Source organism: Cyanistes caeruleus, chromosome 1 (genome assembly GCF_971803275.1).
Source record: "Cyanistes caeruleus chromosome 1, bCyaCae1.hap1.1, whole genome shotgun sequence".
Classification (NCBI taxonomy): domain Eukaryota; kingdom Metazoa; phylum Chordata; class Aves; order Passeriformes; family Paridae; genus Cyanistes; species Cyanistes caeruleus.
The window spans coordinates 103,828,383-103,851,360 of record NC_141701.1 but is presented as its reverse complement, the minus strand read 5'-3'; the positions used below and the strand labels follow the sequence as shown (position 1 = coordinate 103,851,360).

At 36.2% G+C, this 22,978-nt stretch overlaps 1 protein-coding gene across 2 annotated transcripts in view; it reads right to left on the bottom strand.

Annotated features, from left to right (window-relative positions):
• The window catches only part of PDCD6IP (programmed cell death 6 interacting protein), a 30,638-nt gene that overhangs the window by 5,665 nt on the left and 1,995 nt on the right, over positions 1 to 22,978 (bottom strand). The window contains exons 2-14 of one of the 2 annotated variants that reach the window (XM_086846533.1): positions 17,903 to 17,957; positions 16,079 to 16,148; positions 12,838 to 12,965; positions 12,103 to 12,256; positions 9,516 to 9,616; positions 7,703 to 7,819; positions 6,629 to 6,851; positions 5,769 to 5,892; positions 4,977 to 5,154; positions 4,455 to 4,566; positions 3,190 to 3,359; positions 2,193 to 2,441; positions 746 to 880 (exon numbers count right to left, since the gene is read on the bottom strand). In XM_086846533.1, coding sequence (XP_086702659.1) covers positions 746 to 880; positions 2,193 to 2,441; positions 3,190 to 3,359; positions 4,455 to 4,566; positions 4,977 to 5,154; positions 5,769 to 5,892; positions 6,629 to 6,851; positions 7,703 to 7,819; positions 9,516 to 9,616; positions 12,103 to 12,256; positions 12,838 to 12,965; positions 16,079 to 16,148; positions 17,903 to 17,957 — 1,816 coding nt within the window. Of the gene's footprint in view, positions 1 to 745; positions 881 to 2,192; positions 2,442 to 3,189; positions 3,360 to 4,454; positions 4,567 to 4,976; positions 5,155 to 5,768; positions 5,893 to 6,628; positions 6,852 to 7,702; positions 7,835 to 9,515; positions 9,617 to 12,102; positions 12,257 to 12,837; positions 12,966 to 16,078; positions 16,149 to 17,902; positions 17,958 to 22,978 lie in introns of both variants that reach the window. The other variant, XM_086846541.1, reaches the window with a different exon arrangement.

The window sequence follows — 22,978 nt, the reverse complement described above, 5'->3', positions numbered from 1 at the left end:
CAGCTGTTGTTGCCCATCCTTGTAATATCATCGAATTTTATGGGTGTGGGTGTGTGTGTGACTGTGGATGTTTGGGTGTAGGATATAAAAATAGTTTAGGATAACTAAAAAAATGTATTAAAACCAGAGCAAAATTATATCACTTCTGGTGATGAACTATTTATTTCTGTAAAGGATAATTGTTTATTTTTAATTTTATTGCTCTCAGTACCATGCATTTCATTTGAACAGCTATCTCAGAAGCTGCGTTTTCTCTGTCTAATGAGCTATCAATAAACCAGCAGAAGTACTTAGCGCAGAAGCCGTAAGACACCTTTCAGAAGTCTAGATGAAAAAAAGCAAACTAAATAGAGCTTTCATTATTTCTCATGTTTGCAGTAACAACATTTAAAACACCAATTTTATAAGGTGATTAAATACTATGGGACAACAGATGAAAGAATTTCTCCGATAAAATGGCTCATCTGGGTGCTTCAGCTTCATTTATTCAGCTGTAATTAATAGCTTATCCTATTGTTCAGAAAAGCTTACTTTTCCGATAAGAACAAAGTATTTCACAACTCTTGAAACAATCAAAATTCAAGCGACTCACTGTCCTCACTTCAGCAGTAAAATCCTCAAAAATGCACCTGTCAGCTATCATGTCTTATAGCCTATATATATGTCAAAGTTTATTGTGATTTTTGATTCACATCTCATTGTATACATAAAAAAAGTCCTTTCAATCCCTTAAGCATTACCATACCTTTGTGCCTTCTTTTAAATTGGCTACAAGTTCCACAAAGTTGTCATTTGCTACAGCTAAGTTCTTCAAGACTTCTTCTCTTAAATTAGATTCGTTGTTTGATTGTTTCATCTTCGAAAAATCCTGATACGCATTCTTCAAAGAAGAGAACAAATAAACAGTGTAAATAATATAAGCTAGTTCCATGCAAGATTCTGAATGTTTTCTTTTTCCTCTTGCTCATTGCTTCTGTTATCCCCAATACCTGCTTTTCCTCATCTCCCATCCACACTGGACTTCCATCCTTGCTACCTGCCAAGCACAAGTGACTATTATAATGTATATTTCAGAACAATACATATGTTAACTCACTGGCAGTAGCTATCACCAGATAATTACCTTTTCTGTTGTGGGCTGCCTCTAATAATTCTCAAGCTCATCCTGCAGACTGTCTTTCAAGGCTACACTAATTAGGCTGTCTCCTGTACTAACTTCCATTGATATTCATACAATCATACTGAAAGTCAGTATTTTTAAGAAGCATTACTTCAAATTTGGTTGACATTGGCAAGCTATTAAAAGGACAGGGAAGAGGAAAACTTACAGAAGGATCACCTATTTACATCTCATTTCTTTCAGGAAAATAAACAAGCAAACTTAAAAAGACTGCTTAAACTGTCAGAAGCAAACAAACTTGAACTCCAGGACATTGAAACATTAAAGTAATACCCATCAAGATTCTTTAAATATATTGTGCTAAAAATATCCAAATATTAAATCCTTGCTAAACATGGTGTATTTGGTCATTTAACAATTTTTTTTTCCTACTGGAAAAAATCTCTTCATCATTACTCAAGCTGCCATTGTCCTTTCTTCGAGCACTAAGACTTCCTCTTTTGCCAGATGGTTCAGGTAACTGTCTCTGACAAATTAAGACTGAATTTATAAATAAACTTTGGGAAATGCTATTAAGTTTTACTTCAATGAGCTCTGCACATACTGGAAGTCAACCATAAATCCTCAAGAGCAATTATGCATAAACCAAGCTGTACTCCAGAGACCCAAAATGTCTTCTAATAGAGAGTAAAGACAGTCTCCTGTTATCCCAGAAAGAATTAAATGGAGTGAGGGGAAAAAAATGAAACAAACCCAAAAACTTTTTAACACACCACTTAAATTTCTTTCAAGGACAAAACCATCTGCAGAATTGTGCCAAGACAGCGTCCAAGAGAATTTACACTGGAGCTGTAGGGAGAGCCTGCTAAACATTTCCATTTCTTTCTAGCGAACACAAAGACATCCCTGTATTTTCAGTGATCAAGGCATAAAAAAGTATCAACTAACATATGACAGAATGAAAAGCAAGACAGACTAGAAAGTGAAGTGAGACCTCTAAAGTACTAAAGTACTAGGTAGAAGTATCATCACTCCTAGTTTAGGGGAAACGAAAACATGCCAAGTGTTGTACCTGAATGTTTTTGAGAAGTTCTTCCTGCTTTTTTAGGGACTCCTGCACTTTCTGTGTGTAACTTCCATAAATTCTGTCCAATTCGGTCACAGAAATAGCCTCTTCATTTATAGCACCATCCTGCGCAAGTGCAGTCAGGAATTTGCTTGTCATGTCAAAATTAACAGATTTCAGGTCGTTTTCCAGTTGTTCTCTCTCCTTCTTAACTTCATCCAGACTGGTCAGCAAAGTTCTTAAGACATTAACAACCTAGGCAATATAAATGTCCTAAGTTAACAGGTTTAGAGAAACTAATGGAGAAGTATAACCTATTAATAACTTGTTTCCATCTTACACTCCTCACTGATGCTGGCAGTATTTCTGCATGAGTATTTGCTTATGAATGTGTTAAAGGTGAGAAACTAGGACAAAATGTGACCAAAAAAAGATCTTCTAGCATTTCTCAATCTATATTCCCTTCTACAGATTTCCTTTTGCTAATAAGACAGAATTAGTGTAAAATGTTTGCGTGTTTTTTAAGCTGATCAGATACCTTCCAATAGGATATTCTAAGACAGCAGCAAAAAACACCGACTTCAAATCATTGCTGAGAAAAATAATAATATTGCTGTAGATGAGCCATTAACTTATTGGAAAGCAAATTGGTGTAACTGCCTAATCCTTTAAAATACTGAGCCATGTCTTACGTTGTCCCAAGAAACTGAGCGCTACATCCCACTTCCCTACATAAAAAAAATATTCACTGCTCCTTTTATAATAGTCAACCCATATTGCTGTCCATGGTAAGTGACTTTGTTCACATTAAATGTAACAAACTATGCTCAAGAAGATTTTAAACATGAAGACAACTTCTTTTCCTCCTTTAGTTACCTCATGTATCAACCGAGACAGAAACAAGAGCAGCTAAGAATCAGCTTTTTTTACCAGCTCATGCAAGTTTACTTTGTTAGACAAACAGCACTTCTATTGAAAATAGAAACAGATTTCACTGCTTTACCTCATTTCCCTGTAGTGTTTTTGCTGGGTTGGCAGAAGGAATGGCTGCATTGAGTTCTGCCTCTGGCTTACACAGAAGTGCAATCGTATCCCGGTGAGTCTGATAGCGCTCCTTCACCTGCCCATCTGCTTGCATAGCTTTATTCAAAATATTATGGTAATTGGCTCCCTCTGGGGGCAGGAGGATAAAAAGAGAGTTTATATCATTTCAAAACTTGTTTCATCCAATCTTGCACCTGAGCTGTTCTTGTGCTTTTCAGCAAGTCATTATACCTTTTTATAAGCCTGCTTAATGTGTAAGACTTTTATATAAAACTTAAGCTTCTGAATATGTTTTAAAAACTGCATAAACTAGGCACCTATATTAATTCTTCAGTGAAGTATACAAAGGTATATGAATGAACCCTGGTTTGAATGAACCCTGCAGATTCAGATCTCTAACTCTGCAAGACCAAGTCAGTGGTATCAGTCCCTTGTTAGCTTCAAAAACCACCACATATTAGGCACACAGAAAACATGCTTTAGTGATGGTTCTAAGTAGTTTGACCTAACTGCTGGTAAAAACCCAACATAACATCGAATTAAAGAGACAACACACTGATGGAAAAATAAATGTTAACAACGAAAAATACACTGGAGTATTTAAAAGGCAGTTGAAACCAGATCCTTAGGAGGGCAGGCACTTTTCATTTCATTTGCTTTCTGAATCTTTAGCATGCATGTGTATGAAGCAAAGTGACTCAAGAGTCCCCAGGCAGGTGCAAAGGAGTGCTCTTTATTGCCAAAAACCCAGCTTTTTTAAGCCATTATCAGTTCACCTAGTTTTACGGCACAACAAGCCCAAGTCAACCAACCACCACACACCACAATGTGGACATGTGGCAGTCACGCAGCACGTCTCTCATGTCTCTCACGTCTCTCTACCCCTATTCCAGCTGAGTCACTCTCCCACAGTTCCCCTCTACTCAGCCTAAGTAACAGGCCTGAGCCATGATTTTACAAAGGTAACACGGCCCTGATTTTACAAGGCTTTACCTATATGCAACATGCACATACACACCAAAGGTGCAAAAGGAGCAGCAAATTCCCTGCTGTCACATCCTATTTCAGCTCCAAATAACAGTGCAGACAGCAGTCAGGATATTCTGGCATAACCTGCCTCAAACTGAAATTTGTGTATTTATAGGTAATATCATAGCACTGAAAACTACTTTAATTTACACTATGGGCATCTTTAGAATGCAAAGCATGGAACATGGACTTTACCTGCCCTCAGAGGCTTGTAGAGTTCATTGGATGGTGTTCTCTGCCAACGTTCTTTGAATTTTGTTCGCAGGTCATTGTCTGTAGCTTCTTCTTCATCTAATAATCTCAGAGACTGCAAGAGTTAAATGTTACATGCATTATGACCTGTTTTAAACACAAAATAGCTTCAAAATATGCAGCTAGTGCAGAAAACAAAAACTGCCTCTACATTCTTTTAAAATATAATTTGACAAATAAAAGGCAGGCATAAAAGGGACAAATAACTCAAGATTCTTTAGAATGTTTTTCCAATACTTCCCCCTCTCCACCAACCATTTTAAAAAGAAAATATTTGTAAGGAAACATCCACATGTGACAGCACATTTTTTGTATGGGCTGAACACTCAAACAGCATATTTTGAAAGTGCTTTTAAGGTTATAAGCATTTGAATAATTGTGCACTTTTTCTATTGTCATTTAAAGTGAAGCGTTCAGTGCAGATGTATTTTAAGAATGATTTAGTGTAGTGGGTTTTGGGCTTACTTCATCTAGAATTTCTTTATTTCTTTGCAGCAGTTCAGGAAGATCTTTGATCAGCTGATCAACAGTTTGAATTCCCCCCTGCTCAATCACAGACTTGGACTTGTTCAAAATGGACTGAGGAACAGTGTCACCAGACACGTCTTCAATAGCAGCAGGAAGATTGAGGGAAGCCAACACACTGAAATAGTCAACATGTTAAATAAACAATTTTTATCCTGAAAATAAGAGTGCTATCTAAACAAAGAATCACACGGTCAATTATAATGGAAGTGAAGCGTAATGTATACCTAGGCTGCAATTTCAAACATATACCTCGCTAAAAATACATTTCAAAGCTCTTAGAAAGCTAAAGAAATGCTAGTCTTTTAGCACTTACAAAACATAGTAAGCATTTTAGGTAGTGACTTGTAAACAAAAGAAACAACTGCCTTAATTACATTGCTATCTCTCAGCTTGGTACCATTTTTTAATAACTATTTATTTTAAAGAATTTTTTTTTAATGACCATTGGAATATGAAAATCCTACTGGATTAATGGTACTGAACTTTTTCTGAGCAAGTGTTGGACTCCTAAAAAAATGAGGAAAAATAGAAGAAAAATAAATGTTACTTCTTTCTAATAACCTTTTGATTTAACACCTACAGAAAAGTAGTTCTAAATCCCCCTGCTGTGGTTTAAGTTTGCCAGCCTACCATACAATAATGAAAAAATACTGCTATAATGTGGCTATCTGCAGGCTGTAAGGCCATGCACAACCCCTCTTGAGAAACTTCACAAGAAGCCATATTTACCCATTTGCCAGATTTGTGGCTTCTCTCATCTGGGCTATTGACCTGTTTACCAGATCTGCCTTCCTCTGGTTATAAACACTCACAGACTGCTGCACTTGCAATGGAACCATCTTCTCAAACAGGTCTGCAATTAAAGTAGTATAAATCACAAGCTGTATTATGAAAGTAAAAGCACAAACATCTTCACAGCTTTTTTTTTACAGGTTGTACTACAGAGACTGACCTAAACAGTTTAAGATACTCTCCTCCTACTCCCCCAGGATGTCTTAAAAAACAAAAAATCTATTTTTAAAGGCCTTTAGATTTCAGTTTTTAAGGCTGAATTGAGTTTGAAATAATTTGAAGACAATATATTTACACCAATTGTAGGGTTACAAATCAGATTTGTCTTAAGGCTTCATTTCTAATTTTGTTTCATTAAAAGAAAAATATGAGAAAGCTAAGAGAGAATTTTTTCACAACTCATCTGTAGAGCCAACAAACTGAAATTTTTCAACTTTATGAGAGACCAGCAACAAGGTTAGCTAATATTGTATTACTTAGTACTGTCCCCAATAGAACTTTTCCTTCTGAAATTAAAAACATGGGTTTAATATAGAAAATACAATTCCTAAGAAAATCTTAGGAAGATCTGTACGAGAATTGTACACTTCAGGTAAGAATTTTCAACCTGTGCTTTATTACACTTATCAAGAACAACAACAAACTGGAGGAGAAAAACAGCGGTTTCAAAAACACAGCTGTACCCTTAATGGAATGCAGAAAGCAAATGTTTATTTTTTCATGGTACAAATGAACTTTGTTGACCATGTGTTTCACAAGGTAACAATTACCCTGCACACTCCACAAGCTTTGCTTACCAGTGAATTTCTGACTGAGTGGAACAACAACTGGAGTAGACTTCACAAGACTGGCTTTTCCAATGGACTCCAAATCTTTCAGGTCAGGAACCCGGTCATGGTAAATGAAGTCATTGTCTTTTTTGGCAGCCGCAAGTGCACGGTTGATTTTGTCAACCAGATCTTTAACATTTATATATTCATCATAGCGAGATGCCACCGTTTTCACCAAATCTGCTGCATGCTAAAAAAAAAATTAAAATACAGTTAAAATAATAAATTCTTTCTCCCTTTGATATATTCTTAAGAAAGCAGATGAGCATACAAAAAGAAGTTTCAAGTTCCATCCTGTACAAAGTTGATAAATGCATAATGATAACTTTCAAGATGCCAACACAGTTGTCTTACATAAGTCAGTCTAATTTCCTGGATATCAGTAGATACACAGTAAACATAGATCTTCACAATCAGTTGAAGCACCATTTCAAATATTTATTTTCCAAAAGATCCAGGGACTTGAAGGAAGTAGTTCATTTTAGCCATTTTTTTTCTCTACTGTAATTAAAATATGAGATGACCTTATTCATTACAACATCTCCAGCTGAAAACCTCTAGAAACCAGATATAGATATGGGGGGGGTGGGACTATAAAGACTAAAAAGAGAACTCTTTGCACAATTTTCAGAAATTACTCAGATTTAAAGCAGGATATCAACAAAAGAACCAGGTACACATCAGGTAGAATTTTAACTGTTGGGGGATTTTTAATGTAGGAAAGGAAAATTATGTAGGAAAATTTATCAACAAATCTGTCATAATAGCTGTACTGAGATATGAAGCCTATGAAAAGGTAAAGATAGAGATTTAACAAGTCAAGCAGTATCAAATTGCCCAAAAATCACTAAAACATGTCTTCACAAAAGTTAGAGAGGTGCCTTTCATCTTTGCAGCTGATAGTAATTCAATTCATGTGATAAACATGCACAACAATTTCTGAATATACTCCATTCCTAGTTATTTGGGTTTTCAGAACTCCAACCCAGCTTTTCAGGACTAAAAGCTTTTCCATATTTTTCAGAGAAGACAGCTACTCACCTGTAACCTCCCAATTTCTTCACCAAATTTCTTCTGTTGTTTTGCCAGGATAGATTGATGATATTCTGCATTGGCCTGCATAATGCAGTGCTTTGCAGCCAGAACTGGAAACACCTCCTGGAAATAAAAATACTGACCAGGGGAAAGTCCAACCACATTAACCACCACATTCAACATGGGATGCAGGAAGAAAAAGGAAGAAGAAAAGGAAATTAGAATCACCCAATTAATGGTTTAGATAGGTTAAAACATTAGAGGTAAATGTCAGAGATTGTGGCTTTGCATGGATTGAATATTTTTTTTTAATCTGCTGTTGCAAAACTCTTGGTGTCCATTATTTTAGATGAGCTATGATTTAAATTCAAGCCATGAAGTCACAACATTTACTTCAAAGATAAGAAATGCATGCATGTAGTAGAAAGGAATGTTGCAAGAACACACCCGAATACCCCCAGACAAAGCCAAGACAGTGTTCTTAAGAAATGGAGGTGGGTGGAAAGATAGGTCTTCTAGGGGTTTTTTCGTTTGATAGTTTTTTTAATTAAACAAAGTAATTACACTTAAAACAGCAGCAAGCCTATCAAGAAAGCAACTACAATTATGAAAGGAAAGAAGAAATAAGGAAAACCAGTAACTATTGACATGGAAAGCAACTTAAAAGTCATTTTTAGACTTTACATAAATGCACTTATCTTTGCAGGAGTACCAACCAAGACATGAAGAAAACATTACGCTGCAGCGCACAGTACAGACATGGTGTTAGATCAAGGATTTGGCCTTACTGTTTTATTTCTTAAATCAAGGAGCACTGGAAAACCAGAGTGATGTTTTAAAGACCTCAGTATACAAAGACCTGCTTCTTCACATTTGTGCAAGCTTGCTGCTCCCCCAGAGATGAAAAAATAAAACTTTTTAAAAGGGTAAATTTGGGAGACAAAGCTGTCTGGAAGACCTTGCAACTGGAGTTTGACGCTTCCAATCAACCTTGATGTCACACTCCTAAACATGTAACTGTTCTCAGAGCTGGTGTTAACCACCAAACCTCACGTTCTTTCAAATAATCACTTGACAGATTACTTTGCAACTGGAATGAGGAGCACATCTACACCTTAGAAAGGTACACAACAACAAAAGATAAAGCAATGGCTTTATTAGATCTCACTGCCTGCCAAAAATCATGAACAACATATCACCTACGCAAGAAACATTCAAGAACCACGAGAAAGATCTTTCTACCTCTTCCAAAACCAACACCATTCAAATACACAGTCAAGATTAAATTGGGATATTTTACAAGTATCAAGATTGTTTTGAGGTAGTGCAAGAAAAGGCAGGCAGAAGGACAGAAGACACACACTGCCTTTCTAATCATGTGTTTTGCTAGCAGGTATGTGAACAGTATCTCTGTATTCATGCTGTACTCAGCATGACAGCAAATTTCACATGGAAACACTGAGACTAAGAAGCAATGAAGCCCAAATAGAAAGTGTTAGTTTGAAAACAAATTTAGTAAGGCATTAAGTTCTAAGAATGCATCCCTAAATAACACCATAACCATTCAAGATTCATTTTAATGAAATGCATTACAAATACATGCACTTCATGTAATAAGATCTTACTTATTAAAAAGATCCCACACACTTTTGCCCCCTCAGTTCTTCACTGTTTTTCAAATTACAGGTTCATTTCCCTTAAAAGCACCAATATGTCAGCTTGAGAAAATATATTTTAAGTCTTTCATTTAGTGTGTTGTAAACAATAACAGTAATTCACAATAACAACATATCCTATATTATTTCCATGAGTTACTTACCTTGGGCAAAGTATCTTTATATTGACACTGTTTGTAAGCATCACCATAGTAATCTGCAGCTTGATTTGCTAATTTAGCTATGATACCATCCTTCATTTTATCTGTGGGAGGAGAAAAAACAAAGAACAACTGAGATCATCATCAGTTTCTACAACTGAACAGGTGATTAAATAATCTTTAAACAGCAATAACTGCATTTTAAGTGTACAGCTTTACATTATAGCTCAAAGGTGGGATCCCATTCTTCTCTTGACATAGAGCAGCAGTATCCAGAATTTCTACTTCAGTCATGACACTAAAGGCTCAGTCCATTGTACAAGAAATCCATTGGCAGCTGCAAGCATTTATGCAGGATTAAGAGTGATGCTTTACCTCAAACCAATGGCAAGCTGCCAATAAAAGCCACAACAATCCTGCTCATAACTCTAGCAGCTTGCTCCCAGCCCTTCCTTGTGTCAGCACAAGCACTTGTGCAGCCATAGTTGAAGAATTTAGCTGAACTCTAGTTAGCAAAATAGGTTCTATCTTCAGCAGGATCTCTTCCTAACCCAGTTCTATGTCAGGACTCTGAAAAACTGCAATAGACAAGGGACTGGTCCCTTCCATTGCATCACTGTTAGTTTACACCAAATATAGAAACACCGTTCCAAGACATAAATAACCACAGCTCCTCAAAGTCATATCCACTACTTCATACCAGTGCATGTGTCTATCTGCAGTGGTACCCCTGCCTCACATCCTCATCCTGTTCCTGAAGCCAAAACCCCTAGAAGAGGAACATTCTGCAATTCTCTATTTCCTTTTATAAAGGAGATGTGCACTACTGGAAGGAAGTAGTGCAGGCTGGAAGTTATCTCCTTTTATAAAGGAGATAGAGATAACCTCCGGCCTGCACTAGCAATGCAGCCTTCCAAGGAAGGCAGGCAATCAATGCAAACACTGGCTGTCCACTCTAAAGAGCTGCCCTTAGAAACAAGTACTCCCAGACTCTGGCGACCCTCAGGTACTGATATACTGATAAGCATGACTGTGGACTACAGGGAGATCAGGAATTCTGCAGAGTATGCTTATGTACCAAAATTCAACCAACAGAATTCCCAAGTGGTCTGCTCATACCAGTATATTCACACATCTATCTACAACATTTCAGACATGAGCTGTGATATAATGTATTTAGCTTCTATGAGGTAAACACATTTAAGGTATTCCAGAAAGATCTTTTCCATGTGGAACAGGATTCAGATGATAAACTGGGAGAAAGCAGCTTATGAGATATATCACCTTTCTTCTTTGCTAGAATGTTCCTTTCTGGTGCAGTACATATTTAATAAAACCAAACCACACAAAAAACCTAAATAACTTTTCTTTCTAGCCCCACCAAGTGTGCAGTCTTCCTTCCTATCGCTGGACCAATAAGAAAGGAAAAAATATTGGCATATTAATTACATTTCCATTAGCAAAGAAAATGTTAGAGGAGACTCATTTGTCCATGCAGACAACTCAGAATATATATTTCACCATCAAAAGCTTTAGTTTTTGCTCAGGTATCTTTAAAATATTGCAGCTACAATGTAAGCCTTGATTCAGGACAGCAAACATGTTCAGACTTAAAGACACTTAAAACATTAGGAAAGGCTCAAAAATTAACTGGCTTGTAGTTATGTAATGAAGTTAGATATGACTGAACAACTTGGCTTTTACCAAACACTTCTGCTTTCTTTCAACTTCTAAATAAACTTAGTTGTATCAGAAATACCATTGTAACTGATAAGCTGATAAATGGACTATCTCACATGAGAGACAACCCAAAAAATTCCAAGTAAGGTAAATAGTCAATGCAGCAAGAAGCTTGATTTCTGTTCTGAGATCTAACTCTGAAGGATTTGTGCTTGAAAAATAGGTTTTTGAAGTTAATCATGTTGTCAAACATGATTTTTCACAAAATATCTTCCCCACCCCCCCAGAGGAAAAGAACATAAAACCAGCAAAATCTACAGCCTTCATAATCAGATGATTATTAACCTTACTATCCTTTAAATACTGTCAGACTTGTGGTCTTAGGAGTAATCACAAAAATCTTCACTGGGCACATCTGGGGTTTGGATTACCCTTGTTTTGTCTTTTTTGTGTTTTGGAAAAGAAGAAATCAAGACAGTGATAATCTACTTGTCGTGCAAAATGAGGGAAGCACTTGCTCCATTCCTGAAGGAAGCATTTCAGGCATTTGTTGTACAAACTTATTTCAAAGCAATGTCCAAACAGCCAGAGACTGTTGATAAAGAACAAATATAATTTATCAACTGGCTGAAGGATGACAGTTTCTTGTTGAGATTCTCCTAAAGGCAGAAAGGCTACAAGAATTTTCAGGGGTCTTCCCTGTGAAGACAAGAAACACTGCAGTTAAGACAACCCACATCTTCCTCTAAGGTATTCCAAATTATGTTAGGAGAGAACCATTTGTGGGCTATCACATTTGGCCTCCAGGTCCTTAGCTTTACTTTTGAGTATCTCTAACTTCTAGATGAACATTATATATGTTGATAGTTCTAGATGAACTTAAATATACAAGCTAAAAACTAAAATATACCTCTTGTCGCTTTTAAAAAAAAGACTTCTTGTGCTTGAGCCAGCATAATAAGACTGAGAGTCCCAACTGTGTCTGGAGAGATGTCCACTGTAGGTTCTCGATTCAAGGCTGACAAAACTGTGTCTTTAATGTGTTGAAAAGCACCACTAGCAAACTGAAACAAAATAATATATTATTGTACATTCTTTTCATATACATTTTCTCACTAACAAATATAATACATATAAAAACACAAAAAAAAAGTTTATTTGGTGTATGGTCTCCCATTTACTGTTTAGCTGCTAAAAACTACTCCTTGTGACCTTTTGTTCTTGTAGTCACTTACAATGAGACATTTATCATGACAGACTATAAATAATGGTATATTGGTTACAACTAACAGCCTAAGATTTTAATGCATTCCAGAAAGAAGTAAGAGATTATTACTTTAACACTTGTGGAAACTAAAATTTATACTAGCTAAAATTATGAAATCTTAAGCTGAAGGTTTAGTTACCAACTCACTTGAGGGAAGGAGTATGGGGAACTCTATAGATTTATATCCTCCAAATCTGATAAATGAATATGAGACATGACCAGATACACAGCCAATCCATCTTTGCAATTAAGAGCAGGAAAATATATACATATATATTTTTATATATGTGTATGTAGTCTTAAAATTGAGAGATACTTGTTTGATGTTTTAAGAATGCAAATTCTGAATTCATAAGCAGAAGCAGGGAGCTCCTGTACCTGATAGTGCTTAGCTGCAGCTTTTAGTCCTTCATCGTTCTCCAGATTCTGTTCTGCTGCAATCTGGCTTGCCAGTGCTCCACAGTTGAACAAAACACAGGTCTTCTCATATCCCAAACTTGCCAGAGCTGCAAGCAAGACAGACAGTTAGCCAGACTGTTAAGAAAATAACCTTCAGCTCTCTAGCATCCTTCAGATGAGGCCAACACTACTATTATCAGTAAATGTATCAACAGCTTCAAGTGAAAACAAACAAAACCCCAATCTTATTTAACTTTCCAAGTTGAAGTCATCTTCATTCTGAAGCCTTTACAAAACCTAAGTTAGTACTACCTTGAAATGTTTCCAAGTGAGCAACTACAGAAAGTGATAAAAGCATAAAAAGCAGTAGTATGAAAAGGTATATCAAATAATTTCAAAGTCTTTCTAACTAGAGTGCAGCTTTTTGGCTCTTGAAGCATTACCAAGTCATCATCTGAAATATGAACACACATTAATCATGAATAATGCACACATTAATCACTTTACAATAACTGACCAATTACAAAGACTTTTACATGTTCTGTTTTCTATCTATTGAAATGCAAGGAATTTGTACTTTTAAAGCTATTGCTTCAGGCTGAAAATGCTGACAAGTATCTTCTTTATACATGTACTGAAACAGTTAATGATTTACTTAATTAAAACTTGATCTCACTAGAGAGCAGTGCAGACTGCCCAGAAGCAACTCCTGCAGTACTTCATAAACCCAGAGGATGGAGCCCACACTTCTGGAACTAGAAATACCTGAACAGGAGCCATTTTGAATATTAATTGCTTTCAAAAGCAATTGTTGCCCTATGCAAGTGCTCGAAAAAAACAAATACTTTAGATAATAGTCTCCTACCAGTGTCAAAAAGTGTCTAGAGTCCTCTTGGAGAATACAGAAGTGACAACTAGCGAATTTTCAATTTCACAAATCCAGGTACAGTTATCCTTAAAACATGAAGGTACTAAAGATGTACACGTGTTTTATTTCACTGACATCCAGCCTCCTTAAACAGCTACATATTTATCTAACACCTTTCTGAAACTTCCATGTTAGTGCTCACTAACCTGCATTAAGTTTTCAGCAAGCAAGCCTAAATCTGACATGCACTTTTTCCCATTTGTTTCCAAATGAGTTACACTGTCACAGTCACTATTTTACCTAGATAATTTCCCTTCAGTAAGTTTATTTTCCAGAATTTTTCTAAGAATAAGATCTTGAACTCAGACAAAAGTTGTTTAGATTATGAAAAGACTAAAACACAAGACAGGGAAAAAAATACGTCTTGGAAGTTTCTGAAGTGCAGAACTACTTTAAACTGCATCTCAAGTGTGATTTACTATAGCAATACAGATTTTCCACAGACTCATATGCTTATGGCACTACCTATTAACTTAGTCAATATATTTCAGATTACATGCCATGCTGTGAACTCGGTCACTTTTCAAGCAGTCACAGCATCTATCAGCCACCACTGTGATACAGACTTGGGACCCAGAGGAAGGTGGGAAGCAAACTGCACCACACCAATAGCCAGACCTCTGAAGTCGGATCCCTGCGATGGAAGTCGTCGGAGTTTTACACTGAATTTCTATCTGGAAGCTCTTCTTATAAGTCAAGAGAAATTTTGCTTCCTTGATTACTGATTGCTTTGCTTTGCACTGAGAAACCTCACCACCAATTCTGATCTCCTGTTAATTTCTTTCCACCAAGATCTGCTTCAGAATTTCAAAATTACCCCATTGCTTGTTAACTGAGCATTACTCACATCTTAATTAAAAACTTCTTTGATATTTGACATAGAGTGCTGCATAAATCTCTGGCCATCTACCTCACAGATTATTTAGACTAGTATATATATTAACCTGCAGACAAGCAAGCTTCATCAAGCTGCAGTAACATCAAATTTATTCAAATTCTTATGATAATCTTATGCTACTTAATTTCTTTTTACAATTATTACATATCTCTGGTGATTCACAGATTATGTTTACATCATAACGAAATATTCTGAACTTTACAATGAAACAGATTCAATCCTTATTAAATGTTAGGCCCAAAGCAGAAAGAACAAACCAAATCCTGAGGGGAAAAAACAAAACAAAACAAAACAAAAAACAAAGCATCTTCAGAAAGATTTCCAACTATCCAGGACTTCTTAGAACAGTTGGAACAGAAAGCAAGGATCACCTGAGTACTCGTAAGTACGTGGTGTACTGTTACAGATATAGTTCACACAAGCACAACTGTTCACATGTGTATTCAGAACACAGAAAACTGCCAACACTTTCAGTAGTTGCTAGTGGAGAGGTATATAAAGTAGGCAAAAACTTTAATAAAAAACCAGAGTAAAGTTCAAACTTTTTTTTCAGGGTTTGGAACTTTAAAATTGCAATGGTTGTCTCGTAATGCTGACCATGATGAACACTTAGGTATAAATAGAAATACTGAAGAATGATGACACACAACTGAACCGCTCCTCACTTACTCAAAAGGATTTAGTATTACTTCTGTATTGGCAAGTGTCCCAAATCCATTTCATGACCCTGAATTTGTAGTGCAGAATTGTCCCTCTATGATTAAAACAAATAAGACTCAAACTTGTTATGTTTAGGGGAAAAAAATACCATTTTTTTTCTTTCCAAGTGTTCAAATCTGTATGAGAATATTTCAAGAAGAACTGATAGAAGAGTAATTTTGGAGCACAGGCAAATAATTCTATGCTCTTGAATGAACTGTGGTATCAAGACTAGGTCACTGAAGAAAGCTACCGTCATTCCTCTTCTGGAGCAGACTCACTCACTTATAAGCACACTTCATAATAATCTTACTCATTCACAACAGGAAGAGCTGTATTTACAAAATCTACCAAATCTTCATGTTAATGTGAACTATTTCACATTAGTGAAATCATTAGTATCAGCTGGAGCTGTTGCCAGAAAACATCTGAGAAGCAGGCAGATACAACTATCAGACTGCACATCTACTTGTCCCTCTAGATATCTAATTTAAAAAATCTCAATTTTATAAAACTTCTTAGCATGGTGCTTATTTGTTCATTGTCATTGTTGAAGTGATTAATTTGTTATCAATATAACTGAATTAATTTGAAAGCTATGTTGAGAATGCTAGAAAGACTATTAATTCTACTACATAAAAATGTTCTCAAAGTTTAGTATCATTGACATTTGATTTTTTGGTACATTCACATACCCAATTTGGCAGATCCTCCAAAAAGTGATCCTTTATCAAAAGCATCTTTCCATGTAAATGTTACACAGACCTGGAAGTTGTGAAAAAGAAAGATTGTTACCTCTATAATCAAATATAATCATAAAATACCCCAAATTTATTTATTGAGCCCTTATATTCTAACTGCATAAAACCTTTCATTCACTTCTTGGAACATTACAAACATTCTGGAAGTTTCAAGAAATCATCAAGAAGTATTCAAAACAAAATTATGCTACATTTTTTCCACCCTGTTAGTTTGCTCAAAACATTTCAAGTAGACAAGGTAGAAATTCTCAGAATTACTTTTCAGCTCTGTTCATATTCTGAGCAACAAGATACTCCTTTCCCAGAAAGTCTGATGGGTTGGTACAATCACAGTTTAAGAAAACCACTCAACCAGGCAGCTTCCAGTGAGCCTAATTACCCGTGTATTTGGATCTGTTGTGCAATACCAAAATCCACTCATTATTATGAGTAAATTCAATAGCAGCATTATCAGGAAATACCCTCAGGAAAGTGAATAAAGGTAGAAACAGTGCATTTTTTTATTCATTCTTCCAGCATATACTTCAGAGGTAATGCAAATACTTCATAGAATCTGCTTTCAAGTTCCACAATGTGATTCCTTATTCACTGGATCAAGTATTGTAGTAACTTGTATCAAATCAGAAAAGACGGTAAACTTCCTCAGTTTAAAGCGCCGGGGGAGAATTACTTCAGAAAGAGCAACAGTAGTGCTTGATGGTGTATTTTCCTCTAGCAGCAGTGCTAGTACAGGATGTTCTGGTCCCCAGCTGCATTGCTGTTTCCACTGACTACTTCTGCCCTTAGGTGGAACAGTTTACAGACATGCAGATCTTCCTAAGACTTCCAGTTTTCCTTGTCTCAGAGTTTGTACATTACCATAGCTAAGGATTTGCTCACTGAAAACCAATGTGCAGTTCTTGGCTGCAAGCAAATGCAGCTACATGCAAAACTCATGTGAAAGTTAGAAGCATATTAAAATTACTTGTAACCTGTAAGACTGAAAGAAATTTTTCCATTTAATCATAATACTACCCCTCTAAGTATGATTTGTTGATTTGATAAAAAATATAAATACTGTCAAATTTGTAAACACATTGAAAGAAAACCCACACCTTTTTCCAACAATATACAGGAGCCTACAGATATGTTCCAGTCTCCACCTGAAGAAGCCTTCAATAGGGAGAAGTTAAACTGAATTTCTCTCTAGAGACATGATTTGAAAGAAAAAAAAACCCAAAAAACAAAAAACCCCAAACTCTAATCAACACTGTACCTATATAAAAACTATGTCATGCAGAGGCAGGAATAAAGTGATAAGCTTTTTAATGGATTATTCTGTAACTGCTGTGAAGGAAACATCAGTCCTGCTTCAAAAAACGAAGATCATATTCCATCCATTTCTATAGGTTTTCCCATAGAAATGGGAAATTTAAAATCCTTTAGAACCCAGTAGGAAACAGATTTCCTGGAAAGCAGAGACTTGAAGAGGAATCAACACAGCCCAACTCTTTCTGTCCTAGACCACAGTGATCACTAGCCAAAGCCAAAATGTTTCTCAATATGTAAAACAAAGGCAACTACGGCCACTAGAGGTGACACTTCAGCATAGACTGTATGTGATCACTGACTAGAAAATAAACAGAGATTAGGAAAATAAGCCTCAGAGAGATTAGATGTCATGTTCAATAAAAGTACTCCTTAGAGGATTAGGTACAGGCTTGGAAGTCACACATCACAAGTGCCATGATTCAGTAACTGATTTGGTAGTCTTCTTACCTGATTTTCAGAGAATGGAAACTTTGGTTCAATTGAACACAGCTGATCATAGTATCTACAAAAAAAAAAAGAAAAGAAAAGGAACACACAGCCATTAGATAAATTAAATCAATACTTTTGGTTTATTAAACTGGCATATAAAGTAGGGAGAAGACACAAAATTCCTACACACAAGTATGTTATGAAGCTCATTTGTAGCAATGGAGGATTTGTAGGATGGACAACTTCTGTCTAAAGGGATTTTTACAGTAGAGGAACAAGTTCAGCAGGAGGTAGTTTTTCACATAACATGGGAACCCTGTCTCAATCAGAAGTAAAAAAGTATCACAGACAAAGCTGATCCAGATATCACTACCTGATGGATGGTGGATTAGAAAAGAGTACCATGCAAAGGAGTCTCTGTATACATACAGGCAGACAAAGAGTACACTGAGTCATGCCCCGAAAGTAAATTAAGTGCAGCATTTGACATGTTAAAAATGGCCATATAATAATGGTATTTATATATTAGCTTTTACATGTTGTTATTGATCATTAGTGTTTAGATATTGTACAATTTTTAACTCCTTTTGGCTGCTTATTAGTGTAGCACAATCTATTAGTTTTGCACCATACAGGCTGTAGAAATAGTGGTGTGATGAATGTATTAAATAGTGGTGTGATGAATGTATTATATCGCAGGCTTTAGCAAAACATGAAATGTTAAATTGCTCCTATGTAACTAAGAGAATGGTGTAAGGCAATTACACTTGTTTCTCCCATATCAGCTGACCAACCTAAGTGATAAGATAACAGTGACACAGACCAGAGCACCAGAGAAGAATTACAGAACAACTCCTTATCAGGGAGTAAAACAACAGGATGGAAACACAAGAAGAAATAAAATATATAGACTTAACCCACAGGATGTCATACAGGTAAGTTGGAGTGTAAAATCAAACAAGAGAGTTCCTGGAACATCAAAAAGCTCACAGTAATGTTTGAATAATGTATGAAACATATGAATACATATGTACCCCCTGAAATGTAAAAGTACATAGAGAGAACATTGTCTTAAGCTAAGGTGTGTTTTTTCACCTATTGCAAAAAACACCCCAGCACTGGATATTTGTCCCTTTTTATCCTATTAAACATTTAAAAATTCTAAAAAGTGAACTCTGTTTTCCACATGACATAATATTAACATCCCACACTGTACTCTCCTGATCAGAACATTATAACCCAATTTCTCTGTCTTTGAAGTAGATACCATTTGCCTTGCACAGTACCAATTGTAGAGACTAATCATTGATAAAATTCTTTACTTGTAAACTCAGTTTTCATTGGATTATATTTTAGTAGTCACAGTGAACGAAACCCACAATTTCTCTGTGCCAATATTTTGTCTAGTCACAGTGGAAGATATTTAGGAAAGGATGCCAGAAAGATAATATACTGAGTACAGTATAGTCTATCACACAATCTATCCAGGCACCATTTGTTAAACATGACAGGCTGGATGCAGAACATGAAAACTTTAAATTGCTAGGAACATGTAACACGTGAAGCCTGTTCCCTATATTCTTCCTGTAGCACTGGCCACACAGGTATATGCTCAACAGTATATTGGTCCAATTATTTAATATAGAATTTCTAGTCCCAATATATAAAACACATTGCAGTAATGGCTTTCACAGTCTGTGAAACAGGACTAACATTGTTCCCCATTCCTTGCACTACTAAATACTGATCACAACATATACAGGCAGAATATGTACATACAACACCTGTGTTGTACAGACAATAAATGTTTCGTTAAAAATACCAGGAAGAATTTTCAAAATCACAGACAATAAAAACAGTATTAGTGTATTCTTCAGTTAACTGTATCTGCCAATGCATATCAGACTACAGGTTTCTGACTTCAATTGAGCCACAGCAATTTAAGATACAATATAGCAAGCCATATAAAAAACTACCACAACCTGCAACAGCAACAGGTCTTCCACCAATAACTGAATTGAAAGAAATTTCTTGTAAGGTTAAAAAAAAAAGTCTGCAAATCTCTACTGTGATGGCAAATTAATCAAGATTAAACAACTTACCAACTTTGTGAAAGGTACAGTTAAAAATAATAACTAGCCCTGAAGATCACTGCAACCTATATATTTAAATAAACTTCCTCCATTGCCTTTGTCTGGTCTCAACACACTTGCTTTCACATTGTATCACAAAGAAAGGGAGACTTTGCATGCTCTCTCCTCTTGACTCAATTTAATTTGTTAACCAAAAGCCGCCACTAAAGCCAAGCTGTCTTCCCACATTCCACGATTACACTGTCCTCATCTGCCATGTGGATGAAGTAAAGGAGCAAAGCTTGTCAAATGTCCTTGTGAAGCTGGGTGTTCCCAAGCCTTGGCTCCCTACAGACAGACTATTCTTTGTGTCAACATAACCACAGACAAAATAAGCCAGAGAGGTGTATACTCCTCCTAAACAGGGCTTTTTGTTTGGTTGGTTTTAAACAAGTTCAGAATTTAAGTTGCTGATTTCTTTACTATTTTAAGCATGTGATGTCATTTTTTCTTATTAGAGAGCTTGAAATTCTACTCAAGATTTAAGAGTTCTTTAAAACTCTGCAGACAAAAAAAAATCCCAGAACATAACCATGTAAAGTTTTTCAGTTTTATAAATATAAGTGGTATAAATATAAAAGTATGCATAAAACTAAACATATAAAAATGGTAAATGAAGATGTTACCACAGAACAGCACAAAACTATCACTATAAAACCAAAAAGTAACTACAGAAGGAAAAGCTACAGTGGATGCACAAGTCAGTTACACACAAAAGATGACAGTATATACAAATTTGTAATTTAAAATCCAATTTACAGTAATTTGAACTATCAAGATACAGAGAAAACAGGGCACAACACAGACGAGTGTTCTGTTTGGCTGTACCAGTGAGGAACTACAACTGCAGCAGTCTAAGTGGGGGCACATGTCAGCAACACAGCTCTAGTGCTCAAAATACAGCACTCTCTCATCAAAACTGGCATTAGACACTCCTAAATGCTAGTAAAAAACAGCCAACAAATGAGTAGGAAGTCAAGGTTTAAATTAGAAATTAACTAAAATATATGTATTGCATTAAACTCGAATACTGTGCCTCCTCCCAAGAATCATAAAGAAATATCTCCTTCAAAAGAAAATCAAAAATACCAAAGATCTGTCTTTGCTCTTCAAGATAAGAACCAGAGTCCTGAACTCACAGCTGGAAACTACAACTGCAACCTCCAGCCCTAAGAGAATTTGAGCATTCAAAATAAAACCATGCACACCACCCACCACACTTTTTTTTTCTGATTTTCTTTTTTAAAAACAACTGCAGGAGTTGTTAGCAGAATTAAAAAATTAAACTTGCACCAATATTCCATGTCTCCAGAAAAAGGAAATTAAGTCCAGGCTATCTTTAATACTGGAGGAAGCAAGGAATCCCTTGAAGCTGTAATTATACTCAGAACTACAAAAAAGAAAAACACTACTAAATCAAATCTGCTATGACAGAATTTAAGGGGAAACATCTGTACCAAGCTCACCTACATCACCTTCAGAGCACTCTGTTTCTCACAAAACAAAGAAAGCTTGGAAGCAGGCTGAGGTCTTTCCCAGTCAGCCAGTGAAAAGGGGTATGGTCTATCTCAAAGGCTTCTCCAAGAGAATAATTTGCATTCAGCAGTTGAACAACAGCACACCACACACTTTCAAGCTTTACTGGTCAATGCTTGTCTAGGGAAATGTGGCTGCAACCAAGTTAATTTCTTCCATAAAAGAAAAAAAAAAAAGTCTGTAGTGACTACTCAGCAAAACAAGGCTTCTAGAAATTACAAAACCATGGGCAAATCCTAGATTAGTTAGCAGAAGACTAAGCCCTCGTTTCTTAACAGTTAAATGGTCTACAATGCTCTACTAGGTATTACGGTCTATAAAAAGCCACAAGGAAGTAAAACTATGCAAAAGGTAGCCATGTTCTAATTAGTTCTTCTAACCTTACTTCACCCACAGAGTTTTAAACTCCAGCTTCCATGAAATTAAACATTAAGACTGAGTATTGTTCTTAAATACCAACAGGAAAACACTGGAAGTTGGAGAGGCAAGGAGGTTTTCAAAGGAAACACAAGGCAAATGCAAGGCACTTGTGTATCTCAGCTGGATACTTCGAACTTCTGTGCAGACAGGTAAAAATAACTGCGCCTTAGAGAAAAATTAAGAGAATATATGTCAGGATAGTCTTACAGAGTAAGAGCAAACTTATTTTCTAGCAACTGTAACAACTATAAATGGTCAGACATGAACCAAACATTCATAACTTGTTAGAAATAAGGGAAAACATACATCTCATTACTTTATCTTCTCTAACTTAATTCAGACCTTCATTTTATTTCACTTCTACTATATAAGGAGCAAATATTCTCAAACAATACAATTAAAAATGCAGATGTTTTAAGAGAGTAACTTCTGCATGTGAGGGATAGCACTTCATATTTACATCAGTTCAGAGCCACATTCAACAGCTCCAGTCTACTGGGCTAGCATCTGGGCCAGCTAAATTCATCTGCTGATCACTGACCACCAGCAGAGAGAACAGATCACTGCACATGGAATTGACTCAAAGCTGGTAATGAGGCAATTGCAAGTGGTTTCCCTTGATTACTCAGAGGGAAAACCTGAGGTAAGGTTGCATACTATGGATAAATTCATTTACTAATCTGCTGGCTCTAAAAGAGGGAGGTCCTGCTCAGCCTCTTGGCTTTCTGCAACACTACTTTTATTTATTTTGCACCAGCTCTGATGTTCATCTGACCCTCCACTGAACTCATTCAAGTTGCTCAGGATGCCATGCATACATTGTGCCTTCCAGAAAAGGTGTAAGGATCAGATCTGAAAAGTGGGCTGCCTTCTTTTAGAGCTGCAGAACAACTGTTAGGGAGAAATCGCACAATGTGGCTGGGCCACACAGATTTCAGACAGATACTAACAACAAACCTGACTGGCACCTTCAGAAAAGGAAGCTCAATTCCAGCATGCAAGGGAA